The sequence below is a fragment of the Callionymus lyra genome, chromosome 16 (assembly GCF_982586985.1).
Source record: "Callionymus lyra chromosome 16, fCalLyr1.hap1.1, whole genome shotgun sequence".
Taxonomy (NCBI): Eukaryota; Metazoa; Chordata; class Actinopteri; order Syngnathiformes; family Callionymidae; genus Callionymus; species Callionymus lyra.
In genome coordinates, this window is record NC_141833.1 from 9,795,452 (window position 1) to 9,807,541 (window position 12,090).

At 42.0% G+C, this 12,090-nt stretch overlaps 1 protein-coding gene across 1 annotated transcript; it reads left to right on the top strand.

The window, feature by feature from the left end:
* The first annotated feature begins 8,059 nt into the window (after positions 1-8,059).
* On the top strand, positions 8,060-9,017 carry LOC148063590 (transcription factor HES-1-B-like). Its single transcript, XM_087811037.1, has 4 exons — positions 8,060-8,144; positions 8,234-8,329; positions 8,411-8,498; positions 8,605-9,017. Exons 1-4 carry the CDS (start codon positions 8,061-8,063, stop codon positions 9,015-9,017), a joined length of 681 nt encoding a protein of 226 aa, XP_087667163.1. The 5' UTR covers position 8,060.
* The last annotated feature ends 3,073 nt before the right edge of the window (positions 9,018-12,090 follow it).

The window sequence follows — 12,090 nt, forward strand, 5'->3', positions numbered from 1 at the left end:
AATTTGTATCTCAAACCGGTTCTCTCGTCGTGGGGGGCTGACCCTGGTCACACTTGTTTCAGCCGAGACTTACTGATCAATTATGGGCTTTCCCAGCCTCCTCGCTGCCTGGCATATGGGTGTTTAAAGGCGCCAGAGTGGAGGAGAAAGAGGGGTATCATTTCATGTGGAGATCAGCGCCTGTAGCCACTGAATGGGTGGATTTAAGGGGGTCTGAATGAGGGACGGGGTCTTCAGTTGTACCCAAAGAAAAGATTCTCCCAAAGATCAGGGTAGAGCCTTTTTGGGAATATTCATGATGAGGATGAGAAGGAGTCATGAATTCATGTGTCTCCCCGACTTGAGCCGATCATCTTTTCCGTCAACAGCCGTGTGTGCGGAACCAGGATGTTCTGACCGGGTCACTGTTTGCCATGTATTTTTGTGTAGTTAGTGTTGCTTCCGCACAAAGCAATATGGGGTTTTTTGGTCGTCCGCTGTATTGCTTTTGTGCGTCCGGAGCGGCAGATGGAGACATAAAGACGCTAAAACACACAAGCCTTTCTTCCTCACAGCCAGCGACTCTGTGAGAAAGATTTTCTCAAGCTTGCGCTCAGACGTCTCTCATTTTACACATTTTGGACTTCATTCTGCTTAAGCCTCGCTTTCTATGTCGTGTGCTTTAAAGATTTGGTTCCGTACGCATAGTCCGGAGAAGATTAGCAGCAACAGAAAAGCTGCGAACTTTTGTATAAACTTTACATAATTATAATTTGGAACATTTTTCTGTGAAATTATTCTTTTATTCTTCTTCGAATTAATCCATCACTTCACAACGTTAATACTATAATACTTTCTATTGCTATTTGATTAAAAGAAGTTTCCTCAATATCCTCAAATCATTGACTAAATACATATAAATCACATTTAATCAAAGACGTTTAGAATAAAACATCTGAAAGACGATCTGAACCGACTACTCCACAATTAATGATTTATGTAATGAGTTACAGAGAAAACACATTAATATTGTGATATTTTTTTATACCACATTATTTTGAGATGTGTATTTATATACACATCTGGAATTTATTAAAGTATAATATAGTTTTCCTTACCATGTCGACACTACAAAATGTACGTCTTTTATCTGAGTTACTACACCTGAATAAACGGTATAAACGATACAATAGTTATTTCTTAACAACTCATTTTTCTACTAGTTTGAAGATCTATTTTATTGTAATTCCAGTTGATGAATGAAAAAGAAGCACCAGAATTTAACGTCTATAACACAGGTTTGTTTATTCATTCTATGATTGGATGTCCAGTTGCACGAAGATGAATAAACAAACCTCATTCCTCTACATAAGCAGCAGCTATAGTGAGCATCTCTCCGTCATAAAAAGGCTTTAAAGTGATTTACAGTCGACACACAAGCCCGACCTGCTGCTCACTTACGGTCTGCCTCATTTTACAGGCGACACAAAAGCGGGAGCGTCTGCTGGAAGGTCTGTGACCCAGCAGACGGCCACAAAGACCGATCTCCTCCCTCCTGTCCCCTCGGCACAGGATCCATCCTTGGACCTCGGCGGCTCCTCTGTCCCTTCCTTTATCACGGCCTCCGGGCCCTGAATGGGCTCTGTGGTTGGTCAATAAATCCAGTGATTCAGGGGGTGGACAGTTGCAGCCGTGTTAACGTTTGTTCACAGGCTTGTCGGAGGGACGGGCCCCGCCCAGCGGCCCTTTGTCCGCCGTGGTCCCTCAACAGGTTAGAAGTCAATGGAGGGCCTTGTGCGGAGGTGGCAGGGGCACGGATGGAGCCGCCTCTCACATGGCGTTCACACAGGGGGAGGACCGGCCCGGATCACTGTGACACTTGTTAGTGTGGGGCCACGCCAGCGTCGGCGGGTAGCTCTCTCGGCGGCTCCCAGAGGGCCCGTGAGATTTTTTCAGCGCTTTACACGAACTAATAATCGAGGCTGCGGGGCCGCGGCGAGCGTAAGGCGATCCGCACTCAGCGGCCCGCGCTGAAAAGAAGTTCACAAGTGTATCTTACAATCTCGGTTTACCGATGGTACACACAATAAAATGAGGTCAGGTCTTCGTTTTCAAATCGGCCCACGGCGGAGAATCCCGTCTTTAAAATTTACGGAATGGATGCACTTTGGTTGCGGGGCCACACTGGGTTTCTCAGGCCCACGGCATGGGAACGGACGGGACGAGGGGACTCGGAGCTATGAGTGAAGTCCGACTGTCATGAGAAGATGAGGGTTGTCATGGCCACCCGAGAGCCACCCAGCAAGCATGTGAGCAGGGGCCGCTCGGGGGCCCCGGGCCCTGGCTTGTGGATCACATGCACTAACCAGGGATTATGTGCATAAGTGATGAGCACTAAGCCAGCAGGTGAAGGGGAGAGGCCCCGGGACCAGCGGCGCGCTATTCCTCTGGACAGCACCCCGTAAAGAGCAGGGACTTTTTTCCCAAGTGAGGCTGATCTCCCAGTGAAGGGGACTCAGCCAGAGGTCCTTGAGTGCTGAAAGGGCATCCCCCGGGCGGCTTTCAGCGCCTAAGTGGCCAAAACGCCGGTCTTGTGAGTCATCTTGACTGGCAAGAATGAAGCATCTTCACAACCATAAATCCAAAGGCAAACACACTCGCGGCGCGGGAAGGATCCGCACCACATGGCGGAGAACCAGCTCGGCTTTAGAAGGTTTCAATGGAGCTTAGTCGGGCGAAAATACGGCGACCACGTTTAGGGTTGTGTCCGGACAACTGGAGGTCAACGCGAAGCTGGAAATCCACTTTCAATCCAGTTTTTATTCGTTGAAATATTTTCTTTAGACTCCCATCTTTGTGTCTGTAGGTACCTAAGTGGAATAATCCTGGAATAATAGTCAATGATTCAGGAAACGGGTGATTCAACGTTGCTGTTGTTCAGTCTGGATTTTGGAAATTTGAATAATTGTTTCCATGTTGCTATGTAAGGTGGAGTCATCGGTCACAAGACGATGAAAACCTGTTGAGAATCACTTTTGTTTGGCCTTAAGTAACCAAACTAATGAGTCGTTGACTTGTTTTATGGATTTTATTATATTATTTGTGTATTTATAATGCCATTTGAAATTAGCTCCTTGGCAGAGGTATGCACTGTCTTTTTGCTTTTCTTCAATAAGTACGCTAGAAGTGACCTATTTTTGCATTGTGTTATTATTTATTTAATAATAACTCAATTTATTACTCTACATACAGTATATTTAAAACATTGTCCATTACATTTAATCATAATAGTTATAACACAAAATAAATGTTTTAATAACTATTTAAATAATAATTTTCTCACTAATCAAGTTTATATTTTTTTATACACTATAGTAAAACACTTTTTTAAAAGTAACTATGACATTTTTATGATGTTGGTTGTTTTTTTTTCTTCAAGTTTAACTTTTCTTTCTATATTTTACCTTCAAGAGGTTCTATCACTTGGTTAAAACAAATCTTTCTAGAAGCGTAATTCCATCTTTGTTATTTATTCATGAAAGATTTTCGTAATATCTCAATTTATTATAATAAATATTTAAAAATAATATTTCTTAATCTATTATAACGGTAACAAAATGTTTGTAATAACGTCTTATTTCTTCTATTTCAAATTATCTTTTTTATTATCTTTATACATTATTGTAAAATAGTTTTTAAAGCAAATATGATATTTTTCAAATGTCCGTCTCATATATTTTTCCCTTCAAGTCTCTTTTTTCCCAATTAATGGTTCCTTCAGGAAGTTGTGCCTTTCGGAGCGACAACAAGTCTTTCTTCTTGTGTCAAACGAAGGTAAAGTTTGACGGGAGAATCGTCTCATGAAAGTAAAGACGTCCTGGCGCAGAATCTAGTCTTTCCCGAGGAGTCAACCCTCATAACGTCCACGAACTGACAGGAATGCGTTTGAACCTTGACGCCACAAAGAATCACATTCCCATGGTCAAAGAGGGGAAAACAGATTTAACAAACCTCCCCCAACACCTTTTCAGGACCAGGGTATCCCTGCGCATATTAACATGTAAATACACATAAGATACTTTGAGGCTTCGCTGAAATGCATATAATCTACATGTTAACTAGTCCTTTAAAGACTTTCCACCGCTGAATGTGGTCCAGCGACACTTTCATGTCGGGGGTTTTAAAAATTAAACTTGAGGCCTCTCTTGGCGTTTCTTTTTCAATTTGATGAGGGATAAGGCGAGTGCTTTTCAAAAGGAGGGGAGACCCCCGGTTCAATACGACTACAGTCTCGCTGCGTCCGAGTTGAGGATCTTAACGGTGGCTTCTTAAGAAGAGGGCCACGTTAGGTGACAGATGGCAGGTCGCTGTGCGGCGGTTAAAATACCGGTTGCTATGGCGTCTCCGCCGCACACTCGCTATGGGCTTCGGAGGCTGGGGTACTGACTTGGAATAAGCTGGCTCGGGGTTGTTGACAAACATGAGCCCTGGATGAGACTCCTAATCTCCGGATCCTTTATCCGCTTTTTATTGCCGTATAAACAGGCCTGAATGAAGGAGGGGAGGGGAAAAAAGCGCCTCTGTATCTTATCTCACGCCGGGTTTAATCTAACGCCCTCTACCCTTTTTACATCCCTTGCCTTAGCTAAATTCGACCATATTTTTGATTCAGTGCATTGCCATGGCGACCACTTATTTCCCATCCTCGAGTCCCCACCACATCTCCATTGATGCCTCCCACCATCCCTCTCTTTTTTTTTGTCCAAATAAAACAAAGCGCGGAGTGAATGTGCTCTGAGGTAGGTAAATGTATTCAGTGACATCAGCCAGGACGATTCTATTCTGCCGGATTCCTGTACCACTTGTTTCCAGCCTTGTCTGGGGGCTGGACACTCTGTTGGGCCCATTGTCCCCTGTGTATTCCACACAGCCCTGCAATTAATGGAGGCCTTGTCTAAGACTTCTGGAGCAGAAACTGCAGTGCGGGAGGGGGACAAAAGGCGGGCAGAGGGAGTTGCTAAGGGAGCCCCCCCCTACACCCACCACCACCACCCCACCCCCGAAATCCTCTTTAAGGGGCCGATTCAAAGAAAGCAGGAGGGACGGAGAGCGACTGGAGCTCTGGATAAGATGTTAAAGTGATCCCTTGTGTCCGCCCTCCCCTCCTGGCCTGAGCTGTTTTCAGAGCGCTGTTTGAAAAAGATCCTTTTCCCGTATTTGATGATCATTTCGCTGCCCGCGTGGCCGTGTGAGCCGTTGCTTTTCAGGTGAAGAGGGACGTCTGGAGGTGGCTGTGAATCCACAACATTGACGCTTTACATGAGTCCTGTGACTGCTTTATCTTGTATCGCCGGAAAAAAATAAAATTATAAGCGCTCCGACTAATATTTGACTTTAAAAATGCTTGAGAAATTCAAGTTTCTCTAAGGCTACCTAGATAATCCAGTGAATAGCTGGGCTAATTGTTTACGTAGCCATTAGCTCAGGTGTGGTGTTTGCCAGGTGATCTGCACCAGCGTTAGCTCCTTCAGCACCTGTAGGAACTACAGAACTAGGGCTGTGTATCGGCAAAAATATGGCGATACGATACCTATCACAATACAAGAATAGCGATGCGATATATTGCGATACATATACATCAATATATTTGTAATATTGGCCGAGTAGTTGACTCTGGCGTTGCAGAACTTAACTTGTGGCGAAGTCGTAACTGCTTTCAACTGACAAACTATGTCCAAACATCAGCTTTAAAATTTGCTGGAGTTGACTGTATCCTCTCGTCCTCAGTTACTGCCAGATCTCGCGGGACTTCAATGTTCATTTAGCTTTTTTAGCCTTTGGCTTTACACACACATTATAGAACTATAAACGTAAAAAAAACTCTGGTAAAAGATGAAATATCATTTAAAAGTTAAAAATGAAGCTAACAATCGATACAGTGTTGAATATTGATACAGTATCGTAGAAAATCACCATCAACTGAATCTAAACTCTACATGCTAAGACTGTTGGGGCTAGCATTAGCTTTGTTGCTAGCTGGCTAACACGCTAAATTCTTTTCAAATCTCAAATTATTTTTCACATACCTAATACAATCACAGCAATCAATGCTTTAATGTTATATAATTTAAGCGAGATTGGAATTCGACACATAAATCAAAAAAAGATAATCATTCTAAAATGAGAATGATTAACAACAAATAACAAAACAAAAGCCGCATGCCCTGCGCACCGATATATTGATACAATTGTTCAAATCCATGTCACATTCCAAAAAGTTTTTTTTTATATCTTCAAAAATCTGTCAAATATACCTTTAATACAAATGATTTTCTGCAAGGATGTGTAAAAAGTCGAGGAGACAAATTCTTTCATGAACCTTTTAAAACTTTCCTGATTCTCTTGTTTTATGTCATTATAAGGTACTTTATGGTGGGAGTTATGCTGCAAAAATGTGTTTTGTAGGTTGTTTGATGAACACGTCAGATGTGACCAATGACCTGGCTTTTGGGGTCATTTCACCTCTAAAGAGCTTAGGAGTCTTTGAAGTCCATCAGTCCAGACCATCCTGAACCCCAATTATGAAATCTTACTTAGCCGCTTATATATATAATATCTTAATAGAAAATAGAATATACTCTTGACAGCATGTTTTTTTAGACTATATTCTTTTGGATAAATGGTCCATATCGTTCACCTGCTTCATAAAGTTCAGTCATGATAAAGTCCAGATTGAAATCATGTAAGAAAATAAATCAATCAATAACCTCTTGTGTGATCAACACTTGATAAAAGATTAGAGCGCTCAATACAATAATAAGTTCTTATTAAGCTGCAAGAATCTTGCCGCAGGCAGCTGTTGTGGATCTCACCATGGTAGCACCAAAGTTCTGATCACGTGTATCTCACGTTAAATACCTTTGTATTTATACAGTTGAAGTCACAAGAAGTTGCTTCTTTTTTTGTTTTTTAATAAAACTTGACAGAAAACTTTAGGGGTTATTTTTTTATATTCTTTCTGAAAAGGTGCTTAAATTCTGGAAATCAAAATACAATGCGAACCTAAACTTTGTGTATTTGGTATTTAGCCAGTAAACTAGAAAATACAAAAACAACAAGGTACAGAACCTAGTTGTTTTTTGTTGTCTGCAAAGAAATGTGTAGCTGTGACATTGAAAAGTAATGCTAGAAGGCTGCAAGGACTGACTGAACTTTTACAATTGGATGAAATCATATACACTTGTTGGAGGATACATTTGAAAAAAAAAAACCCTGATGGAATATGGACTCTTTTTTTTCTGAAATATGAATGTAAAAAACTCTAGAGGAAACTGATGTCCAGTGGAGTTTTTTAATGAAAATGTTCTACCCTTTTTCATGGGCGGAATTAGACTAGGGGTAATATAATAGGAAAAAAAACATTTACCTCATCAATACCGCGAGGGTACGTTATCATTTAAATTTTCTGTTTTGTTAATTTATATTTTTTAATTTAGTTTTATTTTTGTTGTTGTGTGTGTTTAATCCTTTGGTAATGGGCACGTTGGGCATACATATAATAATGTAAAATAATGAAATAAAAACGTAATGTTAATAGTTTAGTTAAAGTTAGTTATATACAACTTGAATCTTTTTATATTATTAAAAAAGTTATACTCAATATTCACGTGACCAAATGTATTAAAAACACGCATAGGTTGTGTTTTTTAAGTTGATATGAGGCTTAAAAATTCGAAACGACTGTATATATTACAACACAATTCGAAACAACCGTATATATTTACTTATTTATTGTAAGAGAATTAATAATAAAAAAAACCATTCTCACCAGTGAAAGTCTCGGAAGCGTGTCTGGTTATTTACTGTCAGGCGGCCAATGGCGGCGCCTGCTCGCACGAGCCCGCCACCTTCCGGACGTCGTGCTCACGCGCTCATTGGCTCGAGCCGACCTCGAGCCGCTCGCGTGCGGCGTGCGCGTCTATAAATAGAAGCGGACGCGGCGGAAGGAGACGCAGACGCGAGGCCGGAGGAGAGAGAAGGACCTCCTGCCAGAGACACCTGTGAGAGACACCTGCGAGAAGATGCCTGCAGGAACTTTACAAGGAACTTTATCTCCTGCCATGGCGGAGCTGGAGAAGCCGCGGACTCAGCCGGAGACCAGGAAGGTAAAGTCACCTCCATGTTTATAACGTAGTCATAAATTACATTTTAAGTAAAAAGTTCCTGAGATTTATGAGTTTCTTCTTCTTTAAAGTCCTCCAAACCCATCATGGAGAAGCGCAGACGCGCGCGCATCAACGAGAGTCTGGGTCACCTGAAGACCCTCATCCTGGACGCGCTCAAAAAAGATGTACGTCAAGTTGATGCAGGTCTTTTTAAAAAAAAAAAGATGAGATAGTTATTTAACTTTTTTATTTATTTCTCATTTTAGAGCTCCAGGCACTCCAAGCTGGAGAAGGCGGACATCCTGGAGATGACAGTGAAGCACCTCAGGAACCTTCAGAGAATACAGATGACATGTAAGTTAATACTCTAATATAATACTACTAAATAAAATAATACTCTAAGTTAATACTAAAAATCCTAACAGTTGGCTCATTACATCTCTTTTTATTTCCTGTGCAGCGTCCGCGACCTCTGACCCCGCCATCACCAGCAAGTACAGAGCGGGCTTCAGCGAGTGCGTGGGCGAGGTCACCCGCTTCCTCTCCACCTGCGACGGGGTCACCACCGACGTGAGGACCCGCCTGCTCAGCCACCTGGCCTCCCGCGTCACCCAGGTCCACCACTACGCCCCGCACCCCTCGGGACTGGCGCACTACGCCGGGGTCCCCTGCAAGGGCGCCCCCTCGTCGCAGGCCCCCCCGGACCCCGTGAAGATGTACGGGGGCTTCCAGGTGGTGCCCACCCCGGACGGACAGTTCGCCTTCCTGGTGCCCAGCTCCGCCCTCTCGCCCCCCACGGGGGTACAGAACAGTAGTCAAATGTCCCCTCTGGCCCCTGCGCTGACCTCGGACTCCATGTGGAGGCCCTGGTAGGATTTCATCTCCGAAGGGACACGTTCTATTTGTACTTTTTGTAAATGTTGAAAGAGACTTATGTGTATATACTTTTTGTTTTACATTTTTTTTTGTAAAAGCACAATATATTCACCTGTCAAGGTGAGTATATTTTGAAAAGCACTGGATTGAATAAATGTTGTTTTGGAGTTTTTTAAAACAATTTTGTCACCAATGGATCTACTTAAAATGAAGTAGCGCTTATGCTAGCAGCTAACTTGTCTCTCTAGGGCTATTATAGGTTCTAAAACAGGGCCGGGTCTAGACAGGCATGTATGAGGGGGCAGCCACAAATCTTGAGGGGGCATTGTGCTGTTACTTACTTACTTACATGTAAGTTTGAGGGGGCACAACATTTATTTGAGGGGGCCAGGCCCCCTCTTGCCCCTGCCTAGACCCGGCCCTGTTCTAAAACATCCTTATGATTATTTTAAATACACAAATATCGTCCTGTTATCATGTATTACATGTTTAAACAACAATTTTCTTAAACAAACCTACTAGTTTCTCTAATACACGACAGCTTTATCTCTTGAATGTGTCCAAGAATGAATGATATTTACGTTTAAAAGTGTCACGAAGGCAGTTTTTCTCGACGCTAAGCATGTTTGCACGTCGTGTCGGGGCCCATTATCACGAAGACGGTCGTCCCTCCTCAGCGTGGGGTCCCGAGCGTGGTGCTCGCTCAGCGGGGCCACAAGCCGGGCATGACCAGAGGTCACAGGTGCCCCTCATTCACGCCGCCACGGACACAGCGGCGTGATGCTGGAAATCTGACAGGCCGTCAAAGGGAGGCTGGCAGCCCGTCCCCGGGGCCTCCCTTTGACGGCATCCAGCGGAGATTCCTCCAGAGGCAAAAAACACGCTCCTAATCTTATGTGCGTTTTTGTCGCCGATTAAATATTCATGGAATTTAGGGAATTAAACCACGACGACAAAGACGGTTTTATATGTGCCTCCTTTTCAACGATGCAAGTTAATATGAGGAGTGGATGAGAGACTCATATATTAGAGAATTAACACTTTTACCTGAATCTCTTTGAACATCATTATAGTCAATTAATAAGACGCTCCCTATTGTATAATGACGTCTTAAAATGTAACCCAACAAAACATACATATATTTGTATAAATAGCCATTTTCTACAGAGAGTAAAATAAACTTGTTTTATTCAGTTGTACAGAAGGTTTATATATGCTTTAACTTAAATTTGGACTTGAACTTCTCTAGCGCACTAATGTCATTCAATTGAATCTATGTATTGTTTCTCATTCTGATAGTACAGCGGCTCTTGAAACACATTTACAATTTTCAACCAATTTAACAATCTATAAAAAAATTGTCGTACTAAAACGCCGACAAAACTGAGTATGGATCGATGGACACTTTCTACCCTAAACATCTTAGTGACGTTGTAAACGGAAGTTACGTCATATACTTACGGGTGCATTTTTCAGCCAGAAGTAGTAGCGTGACATGTCTTCGGTGCTGATACCGGCGTAAATATCTTGCAAATATTTTGTTTCTCATATTTCTTGATTCAAACAAAACGTGCTGCCAGCAGGTGTCGTTGATAGTGTTCCTACAGCTGGTTGAAATCATCTTTAAATAGAAGTAGAAGAAGAAGCTGTTGCGTCATTTCCGGTTAGTGTGTAGCAGCAGTGTTTGATTTGAGACATACTATCTGTTGAGAATTTGCGTACTAGTTAGTATGTACACTATCCTGATGCATACTAACTTCTAGTATACTAAGAGAAGTATGCGATTTGAGACACAGCAATGGACACTGATCAATGCACTTACAGCCATTAGTTAGGACAAAGATAAAACAAAAACTACCTGAATATAACAAAATATAAAAAAAAAGTCTTGTTTTACTGCTTTAAAATCACTGATTTTCTTAAAGTCTTTAAATATTAATGACCAAGTAAATCATCAGAATTATTCTGCTATCATGAAATCATCATGTAACACCATCTATCACCACTCGGTATTCTGCTGCAACGGTTACAGTTGTATCTTAACTGGACATCTCGTTTCAAATGACCATTTATAGAATACTCTTGTAAACTAATACTTAAAATAAATTACATTGCTTTACTCGTTTTATGTATGTATAAACTGGCATCCTCTTTTTTTGTCACATTAGGGTTCACTACCCTCTTTGGTGACCCCCATTAGGGAATAAGCGGCGGATAATGAATAAATGAATGAACTCTTTATACAATATTCATTTATTATAATCATTAGGTTCTTTTAATCCCAAATCCCCATGGAAATAAAAAACCTTCCGCCAGAAACAAAATTCGTGAGTTCTTTTAATTTTGGAATGTCATTTAAATTGAATTTAGTTTGAATTTAAGGAAACACTGGATACATTTGTTGAATTATTAAAATATTAAATGTCCATGTCTTCTGCGCTAAAGTTGATTTAAAGACGCCACAAGTCGCTCTATTAGCATCTCTCACCGTGAGTGAGGCTAATATGACTTAAATTTACATCTTTGTTTTGGCAGCGCCCAGAGAGACTGGCACTAAAGAGAACTAAATGGAGCTCCCCCTGCTATCAGAGCATCCTTTGAGAAGACCCTGTAAACACCAAAAACAAAGCCGGGCCTCTTAGCGGCCCCTCCCTTTGTGGCCCCTCCGTCTTCATGAAGGGCCCGCTCCTTGTTTATCCAGGAGGAGGTTGATTAGCTCGGCTGTAGGGGGAGAACCACGCTGTCACTTTCTTCGTGCCAAAGACTCTTTGTTTACATCTCCCTGAGGTTTTAAAGGTTCGGGGGGGAACTCTACAGGAAGAGCTGAGCTCTTTAGATAAGAGCTGTGAAGTGTGGGGTGGACCCTTGAGCATCCCTCAGAGGTCAAGGGAAAATTGTAAATCATCCAATGGCATCTGTCCCTGACTTGGAGTAGAGCCTTAGTGTAGTGAGAGAGGGTCATCTATACATGGTTTGTACCCTTAATCTGAACTGGGATTTGGAAAATGTCAACCATGTTAAATGCTAATGTAGCAACCAGTGCTCACTCGTCTTCTTCTTCGTACAAAAT

What these genes read in the sequence shown, in the direction of transcription:
- LOC148063590 (XM_087811037.1), top strand. Translation starts at nt 8,061, where the DNA reads ATGCCTGCAGGAACTTTACAAGGAACTTTATCTCCTGCCATGGCGGAG. An exon ending in CTCAGCCGGAGACCAGGAAG is followed by an intron (nt 8,145 to 8,233) that starts GTAAAGTCACCT and finishes TCTTCTTTAAAG; the next exon opens with TCCTCCAAACCCATCATGGA. An exon ending in TCAGAGAATACAGATGACAT is followed by an intron (nt 8,499 to 8,604) that starts GTAAGTTAATAC and finishes TTTCCTGTGCAG; the next exon opens with CGTCCGCGACCTCTGACCCC.